A 23,734-nucleotide genomic window follows, 5' to 3' on the forward strand; every position below is an offset into this window, starting at 1 on the left:
AGAGCCAGGTGTCAGCGGTCACGGGCAACTGTAAAACAAGCAGGGTCTGAGAAAGTGAAATAAACCGTGAGGAACAGCATCCTGTCACTGTAGGTCCAGCAGAGCTGCCATGCTTCTGTTTACGCAGGCCATGGAAAAGTCCGAGTATGTTGGTGGGGCAGTCTGGTTTAAGAGCGTCTAGGACACGAGCCAGAGAGAACTTTGGACAATAAAACACAAATTCCTCTCATCCCTCATCCCCGGTGGCTCCTGTTCTAGCATCCAAATACCTGCCACATGCACGGGAAACAAAATAATATGCACAGATACAATTGCGGGCGATCCGAAAGCAAACATTTGGATTTTTTTTTATTTATTTTTTTAAAGCATCTATCATGATTATTTAGCATGAAACCAAAGCTGGACTTCCGTCTTCCAAAGAATTGCTACATAAATGAGTGGATGCTCTCGAATGTCCCGCGGTTAGACAATTGCATCCTGTAAACATCAGGTGAAATCAGAGCTTAACGCTGTAGCTTCATATTTACTTTTCCTGCAGTAGGCCGCTTAGCTGGGAATTTGGGTTTATTTTGCAACCTGTGGTGATGGCACGAATCCTGGATGAGAACCTCCTCCTGTTGATTCTTAACATGTGTTCCCCTCCTTTACTCATCTGCTCACAGTCAGGCTCTCTCTCTCTCTCTCTCTGATTCTCTCAGTTCCCTTAAAGCCTGAATGCGACCGTCCTGTCCGAATCGATACTAGCAATCCTTCTAGTGTAAAAAACCCAATCCTTATGACTTTCTGGTTAGGAAAACAAACACCCAAATAGGCCGTTCTCAAAGTTTTTACATATTTCATCATTATATGTGAGTAATTTGGTAAACAGTTGTTATCGATCATACATCTGGAAAAAGGCAATGCTCATTGTTTTGATCAACTGCAATGTCTTAAAGTATTTTGAGCCGAATTATCCAAACCACACTTTGATCTCTCGTTCAAAGACCGCGTGTGGCTCCCACATACCGTATCAGATGTTTGTGGCCCAATGTTTTTTTGGACGTTGTTTGTAAAAGCGTGTCCGATTGATTGACAGGTCATTCAATTCGGGGTGGACTGCGATCACGATGAGTGCACCTGCCGTGACCCCGAAGCTGAGGAGAACAAGGGCACAGCCAAGCAAAAGGAGCCAGGAGCACTGTGAATGATAGCGAGGCGGAGAGTGTGCAGACAGCTCTCACATTGGCTTGAAAAGAAAATGTCAAACAATAACCTGAATGTTTCTCACTCCACATGAGAGCGAGGCTGATCAAAGGCAGTAATTCAAACCATAGAAGTGTATAAAAACAATCCTCGTCAACACTAATCTATGAAATAATACCTAATATATTTTCAAGATCACTAACATAGATATAGATGTAGATATGACCCATATTTTAGCCCACAAGCATTTACGTACACCAGCACACACACACACACACACACAGACACACACACACAAATGTTTCAAGTGTAGCTGATTTTTATGAATATTTTATACAAATAGCTCTTGCTTGTTGTGAGCCACATTCTCAATATTATTTCCACCTGTTTCATTAATACAGGTATATAAATAAGTGCTTATCTCACACTGTCAGTTCAAGATTTCAACATTTTTTTGCTCTCCTTATTCTTATTTTATACCCTTTACATGTACATGCAAAACCTATTAAATGCATGTGTGCTTTGGGAAAAGAGTTCATTTATAGCTATTGTAATGGAAATATATGATACTATTTTTGTATGCTCTTCTGTCTGTTAAAGTGTAGGTTCACTGTCATATCAATAAAGTATAAATACACACAAGTCTGATGGGTTTAAATGAGTTGATGTCTATAATTGTGCTCAGTATAATAAAAAAAATCAAGATTTAAATATCAATGTCAAGATTTAAGATATCTTTTAATATAATTTTTTTTTTAAACATCAAATGATGCAGAGTGAAATTACAATATGGAATCCTATGAATAAGGCTAATATTAATTGTTAAATTATTGTAAAAAAAAAAAACATTGCTGAAGAAATAGAATCATATTATAAAGAAGAAAAAAAAATGATAAATTTTTTGCAACGTCAAAATTCTTAAAATGTCAAAATCGTCCAGTGAAATCACAGACTTCTTTCTGTTGATTTATGCTGGCCAATCATTTAGTCCGTTTAGGTCTCACCCGTTTTTACAATCAACTTTACAATCTGCTTCCAACCAATTAACAACTGGTAGACAGAAACATTTGCTCGCCTTGCATTTTTTCCCCTGATAATTTTTAGTTTTTTTGGGGATTTGGGGATTTGGGGAAGTCGTGGCCTAATGTTTAGAGAGTCGGACTCGTAATCCAAAGGTTGCGGGTTCGAGTCTCGGGCGGGCAGGGATTGTAGGTGGGGGGAGTGAATGTCCAGCGCTCTCTCCACCTTCAATACCACGACTGAGGTGCCCTTGAGCAAGGCACCGAACCCCCAACTGCTCCCCGGGCGCCGCAGCATGGCTGCCCACTGCTCCGGGTGTGTGTTCACGGTGTGTGTGTGTGTTCACTGCTGTGTGTGTGCACGTTGGATGGGTTAAATGCAGAGCACGAATTCCGAGTATGGGTCACCATAATTGGCAGTATGTCACTTCACTTTCACTTTTAATTTGCTTCACTCAGATATATGTAATGATACATTAAGAAAGGATCTGTTGCTATACTTGTTTCATAGCAACTTCAAAAACTGTGCAGTCCTCATTACTTTTGTTCAAATTTAAGTTGCACAATTAATTAATCAATGAATTAATTTGGGCAATTTTATTTGGAATAGGAAATAAAACATAAACAAGACATGTTATTGTACACAACTTTAAAACGGTTATTTTCATAATACTGCTTATACTTTAAAAAACTCCTGTACAGTTTCTTGACCTCTCATACCTTAGTTTGAATACTACATTCAGCACATTAGTAATGTGTTTAATAGTTAATTAACATTTACATTTGTTATAGCTCTTTCCATATCTATAAGCACTACAGAGACAGACATTTTCAGCACATTAAGAAGATACAGTTTTAGTTCTTGTGAAAAAGTCCTACCTATACAAGCTGGTGTATGCACTATTTGACAAATACACCACTAGGTCTAAATGACACTTTAATGCAACTTTCCTTTGACTGTACACTGTACATTTTTTATGTGCAAGCCCAGAGACACACCACTTGAATGCTTCTTGAAAAAATCAGGGCTGCTCATGTTCTCACAAAATATTTTCCTCTTCATAATTAAATTACCAATTAATGTTAAAACTGATGGAGCAGATTTTCTAGAGAGAAGCCCTAAAGGGGAGGCCGCGCTGAGGTACGGCCCCTGACTGGTCCTCTTGTTGTCCAAGTGGGTTTAAAGTTCCTTGGGTTCTCCGTAATCATTGTACATAACGGAGAGCATCTGATCTTCACAGGCCTTACGTAAGTCTTGGCCGAGATTCACCCAGCTGAGCCCGACTGCTTTGGTATCTGTATAACGACAAGACAGATACTTCAGGGATGCTCTGCGCAAGCCAATTTTTGGTTCCTGGAGGAGACCCCGGCACCAACCGCTGAGTTCATCCAGCTGAGACAGGATCAATCCTGCTTTCCTGCAGTAGCAAACACAAAGATGATACTTATTGAGTAATGTGTGTTAATGTTTATATATTACAGATTGTCTGGGTTAATGTAACATATTTTAAGCAACTATGCAAAATTATTTTGAAAAAAGAAAGAAAGAAAATTAAATTCAGCATGGATTTAATAAATAGGTAAAAAATGACTAAAAACTTTTAGAATGTTACAAAGTACAGAAAGAATAGAATAATTGTCAAAAAACAAAAAAGCATAAAACAATGTTTCCACAAAAATATATTAATAAGCAAAACTTTTCAACACTTATAATAAATATTTATTGAGCAACACCAATTTTAGAATGATTTCAGAAGGATCATGTGACACTGAAGAGTGGAGTAATTACTGCTGAAAAATACAGTTTTCCAATACAGGAATACAATTTATATATATATATATATATATATATATATATATATATATATATATATATATATGCATCTACTATCAAATTACTTTATTCAACAACAACAGCTTCTCTCTTGCTGTGTAAGTGACTCAAGTTAGTATTTTCTGCTAACATCCATTGTGATATTCCTACTGCACAGTTTTTATTATATTGCTTTCAGTGTTGGGGGTAACGCATTACAAGTAACGCGAGTTACGTAATAATATTACTTTTTTCAAGTAACTAGTAAAGTAACACATTACTTTTTAATTTACAAGAAAATATCTGAGTTACTTTTTCAAAAAAGTAACGCCAGTTACTTTTTGGCAGCGGCTATTTGCACTGTGTAAATAGCGATAGACGCTATTTACACTAAGTGCAAATAGCATATTTTTTTAGTGACAGATGCTATTTACACTAAGTGCAAATAGCGATGGATTCTATTTACACCAAGTGAAAATAGCAATATTTTTTAACGATATGCTATTTACACTAAGTGCAAATAGCTATAGATTCTATTTACACTATGTTAAAATAGCAAGATTTTCTGCTATTTATACTACTTATTGCAAATAGTGGCAATTATCTGCATCTCAGTATTGTAGTACATTATAAAACAGTACGCAATAATAACGTACTGAGTGTAAATTATAATTTTAATTCAAATTTATTAAATGGATGCCACCTTATTGGGACAATAAAGCCCTCCCTACACCTACCCTACCCGATACTTTAGTTTCAACTTTTTGATTATTTCCTTCATTTTTATTGAAAATAAATGCCTTTCTGATGCGATATGATGCAAATATGATATTTGAAAAGGGAGAAAAAAATGTTTGGCAAAAGTTGGTCTCGAACTCAGGTCGATCGCGTCAAAAAGCACACGCCTTACCATCTACGCCACTGAAACTGATGTTGAACTATTTACTTCTTTTATTGTTGACTAACGCAGTCACACGTTAGTGGGCGGAGTTAGTGTAAATAGCCTTTGCCAACAAGATGGGCTATTTGCACAGTGTAAATAGACACTCCGTTACTTTTTCCCCATTTATTGACTGACTGTGCGCTGTGTGAGCATGCTGTTACTATAGATCTAAATGTGAATGTGCATGAATTCATCCCACTCGCAAAAAACAGATTTAGTATTCATCAAAATGAATTAAAACAGTGAAATGCAAACTCAGAATATGACGCAAACTGCAATAATTAAATATGTTAAACAACACAAATGTATCTAATCCCATTTTATTAACCAATGTCTTTGCTGCTGACCTTTGATGATCCAGTTCAACCATACTAATAAGCAAAAATGACTTTAGATAAACTAACAATTGTGCTTCATTGTTTTTTTATTGCCGAAGAGTGTTAAACCTTCTTATCCTGAGTTTTACTTTACAGACGTGAATTTACTTTTCCTTCACAAGATACAGGGCTTTTACATTTGTATTAATGTCATTTCTTGTATTAAAAACAATCAAGCCCTGCTCTTATTTAAAAAGTAACGCAAAAGTAACGTAACGCATTACTTTCCATAAAAAGTAGCTAAGTAACATAATTAGTTACTTTTTTAGGGAGTAACGCAATATTGTAATGCATTACTTTTAAAAGTAACTTTCCCCAACACTGATTGCTTTTACGCAATGCTCTTAACACTGATTTGAACATTTTCTTCCTCCGGTGGTTTTGAGCATTGAGCATTCCATTCCGTTTATCCGTTCTGAGAATGCCCACCTCACAAGCTGCTCTGGAGCATGAGACAGAAAGATTGATGGGAGACTCCAATATAACAAATATAAACTGCAGGCGATGGCCATATTCAGCTAAAACACAGGTCTTCTGTCTGCACCCCTTAAACGACGCTCTTCAAAATCTGGACCGAAGAGTTTGACCATAAATCAAGCCTGTGGTGTTTTTATATCAAACTGTAATGGCAAAGCCTTGAAAAAGAAATGTTCCCATCAAGAAGCTTCTAAGGTAACACAGGACGGATTAGGTGAATGGGAGCTAAGGTTAAGTACCTGTGAATTCTATTAGCGATGGTGACTTTAGAGGGGCATTTATTGAGTATGTGCGAATGCGATGAAGCGCCAATATCCTTCGCAAAGGACAAGAAGCTGAAATGCGATACCAAGAGTATGGAAAGAGTGCCTCATTCCTAAATCATAGCTTCACTTCAAACCCCTGCCAAACCAGAAGCTCAACACTCTACCACATAAATACCAAAAACCAACTCTGTGTGGACCAAGCAGGCTTTTGGGGTAGCTAAGTGCATTTTTAAGTGTGTTACGATTAAAATATGGCTTAAACCGATTAAATTGAACGCAGGATGCCTTGTTTGATTGCCTTTGCTATTTATTGAGGTTTCATGCGACAACGTATAAACTCATTGTTTACTTTGACCTCCAATTAATTTACAAGGTATATTAATTGAATTTTAACGATGTCAGAAATCACTCGCATATTAAATGAAAAATATTCCCATCTGCTGTAGAGATGCTGTCATTTATATCATTCTTTTGAGTGTATTTATGTTTTTAATATCTTGCCACATTTCAGTGGTTGTAGGAATTTGGATGTTTATTTGCTTAAAACAAAACCCTGTGGTTTGTTATCCTTTAATTTTTCAAGAAAGTCCGTTTTGGTCTCCAAATAGCAACGGTTGTCACCATAAATCCCAGCATGTATGGAAGTGGAAAATGGCCCCTTATTTCCAAGGTAGGTTTTCAACCTCTTGGGCTCTGCCAGTGCCTCTCTCTCACTCTCGCTTTCCGAAATCTCTTGCACTAGTCTGGGAGGAAACAATCAGCTGCATTCCACCGACATCCAGAGTAACACACCTACCCACTTCCATAACATCCATTTGGAATGGCCTTATGACTCAATGACTCAATGACTTCTATAGTAACTCTACGGCATTGATGTCCAATGAAAACAGTGAAAGAACTTTGAGCGAACAGACCGGATTCCACCAATTAAAGCGTGCGTCAGTCCAGCCAATAGGTCCACCAATTAAGAATGAGCCAGAAGAAATTCTGTCTTGATATCTCAAAAAGAAAGAAAACACAGGGAATAATCTTTTTTTTTAAATCTATTTTGTTCCAAGTCCGAACCGGTTTATATACTGAGGGGGGCCAGTTTAATTACAATTATCTTGTATTATGACTAGTTCATGAAAATTGCATTTAAATGCTGCAGATCAGGAAACCCCAGTGAACTTTTGTATTAGACAGAAACAAATTCTCTTTGTTTATATTTCCATCATATCCTATGCTGAAAAAATGCTGTATGGACGCAAAGAGATTGGAAATGACGCATACGAGTTGTTTGGAAGACAGATGCTGGGGAGATAATGGCCCATCTCCCAAGACCTCCACTAGAACAGCTTATCTGAAGTCTAAAAACTTGCGCAATATTTCATGGAACTGGGTCGATCATAGGGGCATGATCACACGCACCCTTCATTGTGCAAATATCTGGATGAATTAATTATGAATGGATGTTGTTTTGGGGTTATTTCAATGCATTTGACGGCTTTAGGGTGGACTAATTAACCTGTTATTTCAACTCGGTTCTCAAATCTCTCTGATGGAGAATGACATCACTTGATCAACAAACCTTTTACCCTTTAGCACTCATAAGGTCCTCCTTAAGGAAAGGTTACTAATAAATATTTACTATGTATATATATATATATATATATATATATATATATATATATATATATATATATATAATACATTTAAAATATATTTAAAAAACTGAGCTAGAAAACTTCAAAAGGTATGGAGATATTCGACAGAATAAAATAAAAAAAAATATTCTGAAATTAATTTATTACATACATTATCTTGCAAAAAATTAAATAAAAGGATTAAATGCAAGCAAGCAAGCATAAATAAATAAATGTAAAGATAAAATACATATTAAAATAAAAAATTAAGTGAAATGCCCACCTTGAAAAAAATGTAGCAGACAACATTAAACATCAATATATAATGAAACTGAATATATCAAGAAATGTTGCAATCAATAAATATAAGCATAATAAAAAAGTGAATAGAAATAAATACTGGGTGAAATGTATTAATGTAAAATGAAAAGTGATCCGAAATACATTATACACATTTCATTGCACTTATTTCATTGCACATTGCATTTATTTATTGATTCTGTCATTCTTTTATTGAATGATAGTGAATACAATATTTGCAATAAATGTTGCTTAATAATATTAATAATAATTTCTTCAGGATACAAAGCATAAAGGATAAAGATAAGTTTTACTCATAATACAGTTAAGGCACCCTCTCAGATAGATAGATAGATAGATAGATAGATAGATAGATAGATAGATAGATAGATAGATAGATAGATAGATAGATAGATAGATAGATAGACGCACCACCCAAGTGACAACTTTTGTACGTTTTTTTTTTTTTTTTCAGTGCAGGAGCTAACCAAAACATGCTAACTAGGCAAACCTTGACTCCTCGGGTATGACTGAGAAAATATCTCAGAAAACATAGGCCCGAATCTGATGCAATGCACCTACTTTTAAAGTCCTCACAGCAGTTCCCTCTCATCAGTCATACTGGGTGGGATAGTATTTGATACAAGTGTGTTTTAATACAGCAACTCAGGAGCAAGAAAGGAAAACCTTGCAACATGGAGACAATTAAATACAACCTTTCAATTTGAACTGAGGCCTCAGGTACGGTTGTCCAAATGGCCATAATTAAATTCACCTGCCTCTACTGTGCATCAGCGAGGAAGCGTTCAAGTTTTATATCCAACACATGGCTGTGTTTAGAAGTGTTTCAGTGCAATTCGAAAATCCAGACCTTATTTGTCTTTGGTTTGTTTTGGAGGGTGTATAAAGATTACCACCCTGTTTTGTGGTCAGCGTGATGCTTTAGTGATCCCTTTAAACGTACTGCAATCAGTCTGATTGCATACAATTTAAACCTAATTAGCACAAAAACCCTAATCACATATCTGACATTAAGATCCGTAATAGAATAATCTGTGATTACTCTGTAATTTAGGGAGCAATGAAAAACATAAAGCAGACACATGCTTGTAAAACAAGATATCGGGTTTAACTGCAATCAATAAAAATTTATGTGTCCCCCTAACATTCCCACATGCATTCCACGGCAGCATCCCATAATGTATTCTGCCAAACTCAATGAAAAAATAAATCCAAGATTGTATGTGTCCAAAATGGGTGAATTGTTCTTAATTTGCTTAATTCTAAACTATGTCGTTTATTTAAATGTATCTTGATCATTATACTTAATATCCATATATATGTTTTAAAGTGTTGCAGAATATTACGCTGTTAGCATAGCAGCATGATAACGTCAAACTCTACTGAAAATTTGGAACACTCTACAGAATTTCAGCGTATATAGAACTTTCCAATTTGGTCACTTATGAAGTTCCATTATAGTCTTAAAAGGCAGCTAGGTTTTGTCACAAAGCTTCATCAGAGAATCATCTTACAAACCTGGGCCCCAGTTCATCTTCACAGCGCCAAGTAAACTCTCCAAAGCTCTCGTAGCGCAGGTTGTAGTGGTAAAGAACTCGGTGGAGGGTCGGTGAGCCGAGGTCCATGAGCGTGTTGTAGGCCGTCTGCTGTTCCTTCCCGCTGGTGTAGCCGTTAAACAGATTATAAATCTTGTCTGCTATTTCTGAGGGGACATTCAAACAAATCAGACGACTTATAATCCTATGCATACTTTCCAAACCTAAGAAGTTTATTCTACAATTAGCAAGCAATTCTCTACCTTGAGCCTTGACATCATCTACGGCGGGACAGGGAGTTTTGATTGTCACCTCACTCAGGCTGGAACGCCGACCCATGTTGTCCACCGCCCATAGCCGAAACCTGCCGTTGCAAATGCAAATGTGCAAATTTTTTACCGTAATATGATTGGGATATGTTACAAGTCAAATTTAAACGTCATCTCCAACATAAGCACTACAGCTCAACATATTTAGAGGCTATTCTTTCTTTTCACCAATACTACTACTACTACTACCAATAATAATTATTATTATTAACCAATTTAATCCCAAATTTATCCCAGACATGAAAATATCCAAATGACGTGTCATCAGTAACCCTTTGAAATAATCAATAATTATTTTTTAAATTTTTTTTGGAAAAGTGTGTGAAAAATTGTTTTATGTTCGTGACCGGTGGGATATGGAGAGTACTGAAATCACATATTTCTGCAGTTATAAAGATTGTTATATATCTTAGCTCAGCTATTTTAAACTGTTTGATCACATTTAATATTATGCATAAAAAACCTTATGCAACTGTAACCAGTTCTACTTCACCTCGCTCCGAGCGGGATTCGAACCGCAGTCTCCAGCGTGAGAGGAAGGCACTCTAACAAGGAGGCTAAAGGCCACGGCCTCTAGTGTCAGTCGCTAGAGCGCCTCTTTTTGAGATCAGAAGAGGGAGGTTTACACGCACCAGCACTTACTTGCCTACGTCTGTTACCCTCCTAAACCTCACTCCCATCTGGGTCACGGCACCAAATGTAACTGGTTCTACTTCGCCTCGCTCCGAGTGGGATTCGAACCGCGGTGCGGGAGGTTGGCACTCTAACAAGGAGGCTAAAGGCTACGGTCTCTAGCGTCAGTCACTAGAGTGCCTCTTTTTGAGATCAAGGTAGTGAGGTTTACACGCACCAGCACTTACTTGCCTATGTCTGTTACACTAACTCCCCCTAGTCTCGCGTAGCCAGACCTTCAGACTGACGGCAGAAGGTCTGGAATATATGTCTGCTTTTATTGGCCAAGGCCCGCCCATGAGGCCCTTTGACCGACATGTCAAACAACCAATCATAGTTAGTTTCGTTTAGCGTCACGTTTCGGGGCGTGGAAATGTCGCCACAATAACAAACCAGTGTGTGAAACTCTCGGATGTATTTTAAAGATTCTATGCCCCGAACTTTAAATATTTCACATACTTTTGAAAATCCAGCGTTTGGTTGACCCTGATAAGCGTTCATCGTCACAGTTGGAAACACGACGCCTTTCTTCTTTCGTGAGGGGGTTTGGTATCACGGCATCTTTGTTTCCCGGCGGACCGAAAATAAACGTGACACTAGCGTCTCATATAATTCAACCAATCAGATTACGACTTCAACATTCCTGAAGTGTTTCCAGAAAGGTGTGCCATATGCATCAGACGTTTGGCCAACGGTCCGTGGGCGTGACGTCTGAGGCTGAGACTAAACCCCCCCTAACCTCACTCCCATCCGGGTCACGGCACCAAATGTTCTACTTCGCCTTGCGATGAGCGGGATTCGAACTGCGGTCTCAGGTGCGGGAGGCGGGAACTCTAACAAGCATGCTAAAGGCCATGGCCTCTAGCATCAGTCGATACAGCGCTTCTTTTTGAGATAAGGGGAGAGAGGTTTACACGCACCAGCACTTACTTGCCTACGTCTGTTACACAGCATTGATAGGAACCCTCCGATAAAAAAAAAATTAAACCATCACTGCATTTCAAAATTGTTACTTTTTTCTAAAATATAACATCCAATTTTTATATCAATGCTACGAGTATTACAACATAATTATTGTACAATTTTAACAGTTGAATTTTAAATTTAGTGCAATATTTTGTCATTGCAACATTTTATTGTCATTTTCATTTGCAACTGCCATTGGATTATATTGTAAAATAAAGTTCATCACTGTCCCACCGGTCACTATTGTGACCATCAACATGTTTACTCACTCTATGACCACACTCAACAAAACTGAATATATGCAAATGCATATATTAATACTAGACACCCTAAAGATAATGTGTACCAAAAATCTTTGTCATATCTTTATATTAACATACTGTACCAGCCTTTCGTTTTGGTGCCTTGATGCATTCATCATCTGCTCAAGGTGCAAACAGAAATTAATCTGCTCTGGTCATGTGACAATTTCCACTAATCATATGAAACTGCATATATTTAATTGAGACCCTTTATCTGTTCCATATTTGCACTAAGTGCACTAAAATATCAGTTGGTACGTTTTGTAGAGCTTTATAAATGAAAAACTTTTTTACGGTCACTATTGTGACCGGTAGGATTAAATGGGTTAATATTTTAAGATGCATTTGAATGAATAAATGTGTGTATTTGGGTTTATTCTTATTTATTTATTAATAATAACAACAACAACAATAACTATTATTATTATTATTAGTAGTAGTAGTAGTAGTAGTAATAGTATTTACTAAATAACAACAACAACAACAATAATAATAATAATAATTCCTTTTTTATTATTATTTCATGAATTATATATTTTGTAGTCATTTAAGATGCACTCAAACAATAACATTTATCAAAATAAAGGTCAGGGTTAAGGTTAAATGAATAAAGAAGTGTATTTGGATTTATTCCTTTATTCAGTTGGAAATAACACTTTCAAATGGATCTCGGAAATTATGAACCATTACCTTTTTTGGAGCCCTTTGAAGTTCAGAGTGAACAAATTGTTTCAGTGTGTGAATTATGTAATCATATAACAGCATATGCCACCATTAAAATCAAAATGCATGACTGCACCACTCCCATTACATAAGCATGAGTTTACCTTCAGCTCATGGCTTTGATTTGAGGATACCTTAAGTGCAGACAACTGAACTGAACAATAGCAAGCAGCTGTGGCGGTGTACCCACTCACTCCTAAAACATTGCTGCAATTACTTTATCACTGATGATATATGCTGCGGGCTATGAGGCACAGGTTGTAAAGATTAAGTTGAGCGATATCCCCATCTAGTGGAAGATATTATAAACAGCTACCACCTGCAGTATAGCAGCAGTGAGATCCTCCAAGCGGAGAGTGCATGTGAGGTGGGGAAACATGAGCCGCTCTTATATGTGTGATTTATGGATGAAGAGGGGTTCATGCAGTCTAAACTGCTCTTCAAGGGTTGCATATATTCTTTTCTCTTAAAATAATAATAATAATAACTTAGTTACTAATATTAACTATGTTTAGATTCCATGCACATGTTTGGTGATAGCTGTGAAAATAAAGTCTAATATAATTAATAAATTAATAAATAGGAAATTCAATTCAATATTTTTGTTGATGTCATTTTACATTTTAAAAAATGTTAAAATAAAAAAACCAAAAATGATGCTAAACAGAATAATTTTCACTAGCGGTCTCAGACTTTTGGACCCCACTGTATTTTTCTTTAACCCTAAAACTCTGAAATGAAGCTGACAATAACACTGAACAGGTCCATAACTAATATAAAGACAATCCGTGCTTCTTTGAACAACGGCCAAATATCAAAAACATTTGGAAAGAGGTATAGTAAGGAGGACCCAATCCTCCCTGTGGGTTGGTGTGTTCACAATGCATGTGTGCGCTAACTGCCTGCATATGTGCAGGACATGTAGCACAGGAAATCAGGAGGAAAGGTAGCCGGGCGTTTAAATTCAAGCACCTACATGATCGAATACCCACGTGAAAGCTGCAATGTGTTTAACAGAGACAACAGAGCCAAAGACAGATGTTTGCAGACTTCAGGGGTTAGAGTACAAATACAAATGTAAATCTTTTTTTATATGCAATAACAAATGCTTTTATGGTGTGTTTAAACATTTTTAACATATGTATTTATGATGGTGATTATAATTATTATTATTAGTAGTAGAAGTGTTTTTATGTTTATATAATATAATACAATTCATAGAATTTAATATTAATTCACTATACAAATATATTATTTTTCTTATCATTAAACAGATTGCCCATTTTAGAGTCACAACCCTCCAGTGAGAACCATTGATTTATTTATGATGGTGATTATTATTATTATTAGTAGTAGTAGTGTCCATTTTTGTATGTTAATATAATATGATCATTTACTATTATGCTATTGTATACTATTATTTTTTCATTACTATTAGACATTTGAAGGGCCACTAATTTATATCATAATTTACTTTTTTATTAAGTTTCCTTTGAGCATTGTTATTCATCGTATATTGTGGTTCCTGTTTTTCATATACTCTCACAATATGCTACTAATGTCAAATGTTTACTTGAAACTTTTCTAGTTATATGCATCTCCCTTTAACGCATCAATCTTTCTATTGCTGGTTCTGCAATTACCACGAAGTGCACCCTTTGACTCACTTTCAAACCATTCCAGAGTATGAAATGTTTTCCCAGCTGTATCTCAAGCATGTAAAACTAGCCCAATTTGAATCGGTCTTACTGGGCGCGCAGACCATGTTCTTCCCAGTGGCATAAAAATGAACGTTCCTGAAAAAAGGATGTAGTACGTCACGAAACAACTATCCAAGAGAGTCGAAACAGACAGGGGCCCCCAACGCAATTACCACATCCAATAGAAGACGTTGGGCTGATGTCACCAGCTTTTATACAAAAGTGATGATTGGACTAAATTACATTTTCCAAGAATGTTCCTTACCTGCTACAGACACTGCCAAGCCATTTACTGAAAAGCACATTCTAAATCAACTACTGATATTGGAAAATTGACATAGGTAAGAAGTGCTCCAGACATATTTTACACGAATCGTTATCAGATTTTCACAGCCTTAGTTGGATGTAATTGCTTAGACTCACGCAGATATTAAAATCCCTCATCTGACTGAAGACATGCAACTCAACGTCAGTTCAAAGTTCAAGTCCAATCATCCAGCCAAAAGTGGGGCCTTTATGTTTTGTTTCTTACTGAACTCCAAGTGACTGTTTCTCTGCCACGTGAGGAAAAGTCAAGGAAACAGGTGTTCCATGCTGAAAAAACCTGGCATAATATTTACAATAAGAAATGCTGTGAACATGAGGCCTGAGTGACTAACTATATTACAAAAATTTATACCACTACTACTACTACTAGTGCTGTCGATCAATCAATTAAATAGATAAATAAAATGGATAAATAAAATGGAAACTAATTATTCAAAAATCATACAATGTGATTTTCTGGATTGTTTTTTTTTTTTAATATTCTGTCTCTCACAGTTGAGGCGTACCTACGATGAAAATTACAGATCTCTCCATTCTTTGTAAGTGGAAAAACTTTAAAAATCGGCAGTGTATCAAATACTTATTTGCCCCACTGTATATATATATCCATACACACATATGTGAATATTTATATATGATTTATATACATATATTATGTAAACAAACTTTTATTTTGGATGTGATTAATCACGATTAATCGATTTGACAGTACTAATAATAATATATAATATTTATTATTATTATTATTATTATCATACAATATTCTGATATGCATGTTGAAAATGATAATAATAAACTGATAAAATAATAATAATAATAATAATACACCCAATGCCTTTTGATATAGATTGTATTATTATTATTATTATTACAACATGCATAACAAACTGAATTTATATCAATATAACGTTATGATAGGACAGGTGGTTTTAAGGGTAGTGGGTGACAATTTAATATAATTTTGATAAAATCAAGAGAAAATCAAATTAAATGACACATTTGTGTTAAAAACATTATCATAATTAATTCTCTGATTCATTTCAAAGTGCAAATGCTGCTATTTTGAAAAAAAAAATGGGGCAAATAAAGTCATTCGTTTTTTTAGTCCCGTTATATAGCAGCAGGAACTCACATATATGTAATGTCTGGCTCCAGACAGCGTACGATCAAGGAGATAGAGGAGAGGGGATCAGGGATGTCGCCGAGCATCACACACGGAGATTTGGCCCCTGACATGATGTCATCCACGAAACTCAACATGGTCTCTGTGAAAAGGAGAAGACTTTGTTTAGCGCACACACACACACATCTGGTCAGCTATCCTTGTAGGGACTCTCCATAGGCGTAATGGTTCTTATACTGTACAAATATTTTCTATCACCCTACACCTAAACCTACCCATTACAGTAAACTTTGTGCATTTTTACTTTCTCAAAAAAAAAACTCATTCTGTATGATGTATAAGCTTTTGTACCCATGGGGACCTCAATTTAGGTCCCCGCCGTGACACGAGTTCCCATGAGTCTGTGTGTATTCAGGTGTAAGTCCCCACTAGGATATATAAACCTACACACACACACGCACATAAACACAAGTTTACAGGACCTAATAACCCGTTTTGATCTCCCATGTTTTTAGGCCACCAAACCATTTAAAACAAACTGTTTGTTTGTTTAGTTTTAAGTGTCTCTAATCAAGTATGATTAATGATATGTTATTAGGAGACAACCATGCATGTGCAGGGAAAACAAACATCAGCAAAACAGCCCCATCTTCTCAGGAAAGCCTCTGCAATGGGAACACAGGACGCTGTTTTGCATGAGGATTTCCCTCACCCTGAAAACCCCTGCCTGACCCAATGCTATGAAAACAAGTGTTTCCCTACTTCCCCTGGTCAGTGGAACACCTTGAACCTTCCAGAGATGGAGACCCTGTGGTTTGGACATTTTGACCGGAGAAGATGTCAGTGGTTTGATTTCACACCAGACGCGTGACCCAGATCGAGCTATGAGTGTCTGCCATCTAAAACCAAATAAAGAACCCATACACAAGTCACCTGTGGAGCTGATGTGCTTTGCCTTTCTTATTAAGAAGTGGACAGGAAGACTGTTTACCCAGGTGGCCTGCATGCGTCACAGGACATGAGCACAGGCGCCTCGTGTGCTATGAAAGGTTCCCCCTCCCGTCTGTGGATGGGGAACCTTTTAAAAGTGGTGGTCACCCTGCTTGTCTTCCTGGAGGCCTCCTTTTCAAAAATACCAGGCTTCTGAGAACACGATGCCAGGATAAACACGGAGGGGATAAGAGTGTGTGTGATTATGTGCTTGCTGTCACCAGTAAGTATTTACAGTGCTTGTGGAGTAGAGAGTCGAGGAACACATGCGCTGACGTTAATGAAAAGTGACATTGTGAGGAACTGCAACAGTTCAGGTCATGTTTATCCAGTCAAAGACAGTTCCACCGACAACAAGCTCTAACATCTCTGTTTTGTGTTGAAAAAAAGGTGAAATTTTGTAAAAAGGCAATAAAACTTTGATGAGTGTGGAAAATTTCACAAGTGTGTTTTTATGAGATGTAAATTGTGTACCATTTATGATTTTTTAAGATTATTTATGGGACTTTTTTGTGGGAATACTGAATGGGAACAGTGGAGTACGAAGTGATTTGGCTGCTCACTGTTTTTTTTTAACATGTTAAAATAATTTATATTACATTTATCTGGAAGCCCGTTTCCACCACAGTATAAAATAATTAAAAAGGTAATTGTGACTTTTTATCTTACAATTTTGAGTTTACATCTCAGAAGATTGCACTTTGCCATTCTGTTTTTAGTTTCCGACATCAAAAAAAAATAAATTGTGTGACTTCTCATAATTGCGACTTCTGACTTTGTATCTCACAATTTTATTTCTCACCGGTCTGAGTTTATTTCTCACAATTTTATTTCTAATAGTTTATTTCTAATAGTCTGAACTATTAGATAAAAAGTCACAATTACCTCTTTTATTGGGCTTCCAATAATTTAATTCAATTAAACTAATTTAATAAATAAATAATGTTTTAAACATAAATTATTCTTATGATCTAAAAAATATATATTTAAAAAAAAAGTACATCAGAAACTCACTGTGACCTTGGCAAACACTGACAAGCCCCCTGGCAAACCTGTTGGTGTAGTTCTCAGAAAACAACACAGAAGGGAGAAATTTAGGACTTGAAATTTATGACTTTTCTAAGGAAGATGATAAAGACGTTTTCTTTATAAAGGATGGTAAATCATGCAATAAACGAATAGCATTATGGTGACTAAACGAATATTGCCAGTATAATTTAAGTTCAGTATCCATACCTTGTTTCTTAAGCTTAACACTTTAATCATTTTTTTTTTTCGATTCATACTCATTTTCTCCATTTTAAGTGTCGTCATGCACTGGCATGGAAACTTCCAGTCCAGTTCCCTACAGCAACAGGTCTGCAGGAAAAAGGTTTCCAATAAACTGTCCACATAACTAAAGTCATCAGTATCAACTGTGTGCAGTGTTTCCATAAGACACTGAAACAAATGTGGTCCTTGACACTTTAACTCTCTTTGACAAATGGTGATATCAAAATAATAATAAGCTAAATAAAAAATAAAAAAATACCTATCAAGATATCCCCACCTCTTTATCAATCTAAAGTTTGTCTGACAATGGTTACAAATACAGGTGTCTGGCAAATACAGCTGAATTTATACTCTTTCATCATGTTCCATTCTCATGCCTCAGTCCCATTTTTTAACGGGAAAGGCCTGGGTTGACATGACCACACTATGATGCCTGGCTGCCCTCTGTTAAACTTTCATGGGCTTTAACCAAAAACCATCTCTGATTCTCATTACCTTGTTAAAACATCAAGGTCCAGCCAGGTAAAGGATCCCAACCTATCCAAGAGAATTTGCAAGACATTTTTGAGGAGAATCACGCTCAACGTTGAAGAAATGATACACGCAAGTCCAAATCAAATAAAAAACTTCTATATGCAACATTTCATTAAAAAAGAAAACACAAACAAAAACATCTATTTGCTGAAGGGAAGAGGTCTGCCAACTGAATCAAAACTTGAAAATATCAGAACATGACTTCATACAGCACAATGGAAAGCATTGAAGATGACACCTGGCTTGCTCCATCTATCCTTTGGCAGAAAGAAACTTTTCAAATGTATAAACAGTTCAAACATGTGAAAGCACTTTGACATGGTCTTATACAGAGAATAATACATGTGGTAGGTGAACATTTATTTGGGAATACCCTGTCCTAGAATGACCTCATTTAGGGATTGAAAAACATGCCAATTAATGTTCCTCTGATTTATCCAGAATTACAAATAAATAAATGGCATGGTTAAATTTACAGAAAAACACTCAACTAAAGCATTTAGTGTTTTAAGCAGATGTTGTTAGTGAAAGAAGAAAATGAATTTTCATAAAAGATCTGGCATCATATATGTAAAAACCAGCCAACCAACGGGAGGACTAAAAGATGTTGTCTTAGAGTGCATAATATTTTCAGTAGGTCAAGGCAAGACCCTTCTCTCAATATCTGAGCCAAAGACAACATTTCTCAAATGACTCCTACAGCACATTTAGCCTCAGAAACATCAATACCTTGATGTAAGTATCAGATTTGTGCATTACTGAAACAAGATAAATCAACTGTGGATAAAAAGAGAACATAAACCTTGATTGAAATACACGTGTGTATGGTAAACACTGAGCCATGGTGCACAAAAATATTTGTTTTGCCTATGAAATACAGAGGATTCCATTAAAAACATTCAGAGGCAACAGCTGTGAACTGGACTCATGTGAGCTGCTAGTGTTTTGAGCCTAAAGCTTTTCCACAATGTTTGCCATATGTCTCCTCTAAACTGATTTGTTGTTAGCCACATACACATTACGGTTTCTCCCCTGCAGTGAACCAGGAAGCTGAATGTGTATAACTTAAACCATACTGTAGCAGAGGACACAGAGCAAGCACAAAGAGACACAGAGACAGACAGGCGAAGAAATTAGGAAATGAAGGAAGGAAGGAAGGAAGGAAGGAAGGAAGGTCTAATTTTATGAGACCCTTGGCCACACATATAGAGGAAGAATTCTATTAGAGAATATGATAGAAGGAAGGACTGAAGAAAGCCAAGAAGAAAAATAAAAGATTTATATTAGAGAACTGGGGGAGTGATGTAAAGAAAGAAAGAAAGAAAGAAAGAAAGAAAGAAAGAAAGAAAGAAAGAAAGAAAGAAAGAGAACCTGCCCTTTGCCACACATACAGGGAGAACTTTCTTTCTAAACTACAACTAAAATCAAAAAAGAAAGCAAGAAAGAGAAGAAAGCTTCTATTAGACTCTGGGAACAGCCTGAGCCTGACCACACATATAGATGATCTTTTGTTTCTGTTGAACAGGTAAACATATCAATTACACAACTCCAAATCCATCACAGGAGCAGCTCCGTATCCAAAGAGCTGGAAGTTTTACCAGTTCGATTAAACAGCAACGCTCTGGTACCAAACACACGTGGCAGCCCAGCAAAGTACTCTACAAACAACATCTGGCCTTCGTTGTCTACTTTGATGAACAGAGAGCGAGCGATGGATAACAATGGTTTGTAATGTATCAATTCTTGGCATTTCCTCCGCAAAAATGATTAACAGACTCGATCTCCCACGTGGAACATATTGTCTTCTTAGACAAAAAGAGGATATAAAAGGTTAATTGTAGCAAGAGGAAAGGTGGGTCTTAGCGTTATACAGAGTTTACTTGGATGGGAGTAAAAAACTAAAACTCTTTAATCTGCTTTCATTTTCGTGCAAAGAGCTTTTGATATAGATGTTACACTTGCCATCTACGTCATAGCACTGCTAAGAGCTCAGCTGCCGCTCAGCTTCGATTAAATTGTGATACATACTCTTTCCTACAATTTGATATACTCCCACACTTGACAGCAACCAGCAGGTGATAACACTTAGCCTTCATGTGCTGTAAAGGTAAGAAAAATGCCTGGAAGACATGTTTATATACTAAATGTGACTAAACACCAAACACACCAAAGAAAGTCCCCCAAAAGAGTGCATAATGAGAAAATACAAAGAACACATTTGAAAAAAAGAATTGGTCCAAAACGAGATACAGCAATCGGTCATCTTAAACAGATTATAAAACATATAACAATCATAACTTCTACTCATAAAAACTGTAAACATCTGAGGTAATCATAAAATCACAACACATAAAGACGTGACCAATTGTTCAAAATTGTAGGGGAACCAAGTATAAATTTGATTCTGACTAAATGACCACAAACAAATTAATAATAAAGAATAGACCTTATTTGAATACTATTTTATATCACTGATTGCTGCGATTGACCAATCAGAGTCAAGTACTGATAACCAAAATTACTTATTTTTAACTAATAACCAAAATTATAAACACAACACTTTTTTTTTGCCCCCATTTTTCATGAGCTGAACTCAAAGATCTAAGACTTTTTCTATGTGCACAAAAGGCCTATTTCTCTCAAATATTGTTCACAAATCTGTCTAAATCAGTGTTAGTGAACACTTCTCCTTTGCCGAGATAATCCATCCACCTAACAGGTGTGGCATATCAAGATGCTGGTTAGACGGCATGATTATTGCACAGATGTGCCTTAGGCTGGCCACAATAAAAGGCCACTCTAAAATGTGCAGTTTTACTGTATTGGAGGATCCGAAAACCTGTCAGTATCTGGTGTGACAACCATTTGCCTCACGCAGTGCAACACATCTTCTTCGCATAGAGTTGATCAGGTTGTTGATTGTGGCCTGTGAAATGTTGGTTCACTCCTCTTCAATGGCTGTGCGAAGTTGCTGGATATTGGCAGGAACTGGAACATGCTGTCGTATATGCTGATCCAGAGCATCCCAAACATGCTCAATTGGTGACATGTCCGGTGAGTATGCTGGCCATGCAAGGCCATGTTTTCAGCTTCCAGGAATTGTGTACAGATCCTTACAACATGGGGCTGTGCGTTATCATGCTGCAACATGAGATGATGGTTGTGGATGAATGGCACAACAACGGGCCTCAGGATCTCATCACGGTATCTCTGTGCATTCAAAATCCCATCAATAAAATGCACCTGTGTTTGTTGTCCATAACATACGCCTGCTCATACCATAACCCCACCGCCACCATGGGCCACTCGATCCAAAACGTTGACATCAGCAAACCGCTCACCCACACGACGCCATACACACTGTCTGCCATCTGCCCTGTACAGTGAACACAGGGATTCATCCGTGAAGAGAACACCTCTCCAAAGTGCCAGACGCCATCGAATGTGAGCATTTGCCCACTCAAGTCGGTTACGATGACGAACTGTAGTCAGGTCGAGACCCTGATGAGGACGAAGAGCATGCAGATGAGCTTCTCTGTTTCTGACAGTTTGTGCAGAAATTCTTTGGTTATGCAAACCGATTGTTGCATTGTGGCTGGTCTCAGACAATCTTGGAGGTGAAGATGCTGGATGTGGAGGTCCTGGGCTGGTGTGGTTACACATGGTCTGTGGTTGTGAGGCCGGTTGGATGTACTACCAAATTCTCTGAAACGCCTTTGGAGATGGCTTATGGTAGAGAATTTAACATTCTATTCACGGGCAACAGCTCTGGTGGACATTCCAGCAGTCAGCATGCCAATTGCATGCTCCCTCAAAACTTGCGACATCTGTGGCATGTGATAAAACTGCACATTTTAGAATGGCCTTTTATTGTGGCCAGCCTAAGGCACACCTGTGCAATAATCATGCTCTCTAATCAGCATCTTGATATGCCAGACCTGTGAGGTGGATTATCTCGGCAAAGGAGAAGTGCTCACTAACACAGATTTGTGAACAATATTTGAGAGAAATAGGCCTTTTGTGTACTTAGAAAAAGTCTTAGATCTTTGAGTTCAGCTCATGAAAAATGGGGCAAAAACAAAAGTGTTGCGTTTATAATTTTGGTCAGTGTATATAGTCAAAAAGTTGTCTAATATTAAACATTACACTGCAATAAATCATTAGACTAGAAAGCATAGGCATACAATTCATTCAACCTGAGGCCATGTAGATGAGTTTGTTTCTCCATCGGAACAGATTTGGAAAAATGTAGCATTACATCATTCACTCACCAATGGATACTCTGCAGTGAATGGGTGCCGTCAAAATGAGGACCCAAACAGCTCATAAATACAGTCCAGTCCATCAATCAACATCTTGCAAAACAAAAAGCTGTGTTTGTAATAAATAAATCCATCATTGTTTTTAACTTCAAACCAATGCTTCTAGTTGAATAAAAACCCAAAATGTAGTTTTTTGTTATTATATTGAACTGAAAGCCAGTTTATGCACAGTGTTGCACACATTACATTTCATGCAAATCATCCATGCTAACACACACGTTTTCTATTTGGAATTTCAGAGACCTAAAGAGCATCCTGTTTGCTTTAAAGCGCAACGTTTCGTTGTTATTCTGAATGCACACAAATAAACGTAGAGTCTTTACAGATAAAAGGCTACTTTTATCCGTATGACCAAAAATTATACAGAGATTTTAAGAGCAAATGAGCTCACCGGCACCTGTCCTGCAGCGAGCGCGCTATTCAGCTTCCACTCTCCACACAAACACTTCAATAGCACACATTTCTCTAGGTTAACATCATAATGAGCGGCCATGTAAAGTTGCTACTACATCTTTCAGATGAAAAGCCATATTTGAGGCCGACGAATGATAGGTGAGCGTTTGGATATTACCACATAGACCAGCCGTTAACAATCTGTCTGTCACGCACTGCGTCGTTCACTTAACCAGCCACACCAAAGCAAACAGGAGGAGAGCATAAAGAGACAGGGCAACTAGAATTGAGTTCAGAATTAAAATATACAGTTTGTAGTTTATTTATATAAATGGTATATTTGTGTATAAAGTTGGGTATATAATTACTATTCCCAGTCCCGCCCGGTTTCTCTCCCGTCCCAATCACGTGATTCGTAGCGATTTTGTTTCCCAACCCGCGGGATTCCCGAAAAAATGTCAGCCTCTATTGGCCAGAAGCAACTGTTTTTTTTAAAGCTTATTTCAAATATGAAGCCTTTCTC

General features: G+C 37.0%; 2 protein-coding genes across 2 annotated transcripts in view; one reads left to right on the forward strand and one right to left on the reverse strand.

Moving 5' to 3' along the window:
• Window positions 1-1,183, forward strand: part of LOC306845807 (pappalysin-2-like) — a gene marked incomplete at both ends in the record, with an annotated part of 61,099 nt that extends 59,916 nt beyond the window's left edge. Inside the window, one exon of the mRNA XM_079378785.1 lies at window positions 1,076-1,183. Within this exon, the coding sequence (XP_079234911.1) occupies window positions 1,076-1,183 (108 nt within the window). The remainder of the gene's footprint in view (window positions 1-1,075) is intronic.
• A 1,601-nt stretch (window positions 1,184-2,784) lies between these two features.
• Window positions 2,785-23,734, reverse strand: part of LOC306845808 (astrotactin-1-like) — a gene marked incomplete at its 5' end in the record, with an annotated part of 150,731 nt that continues 129,781 nt past the window's right edge. Inside the window, 4 exons of the mRNA XM_079378786.1 lie at window positions 2,785-3,619; window positions 9,542-9,725; window positions 9,822-9,922; window positions 15,710-15,842. Coding sequence (XP_079234912.1) covers window positions 3,382-3,619; window positions 9,542-9,725; window positions 9,822-9,922; window positions 15,710-15,842 — 656 coding nt within the window. The 3' untranslated portion in view covers window positions 2,785-3,381. The remainder of the gene's footprint in view (window positions 3,620-9,541; window positions 9,726-9,821; window positions 9,923-15,709; window positions 15,843-23,734) is intronic.

The sequence above is a fragment of the Barbus barbus genome (assembly GCF_936440315.1).
Source record: "Barbus barbus genome assembly, chromosome: 26".
In the NCBI taxonomy this organism is placed as follows: Eukaryota; Metazoa; Chordata; class Actinopteri; order Cypriniformes; family Cyprinidae; genus Barbus; species Barbus barbus.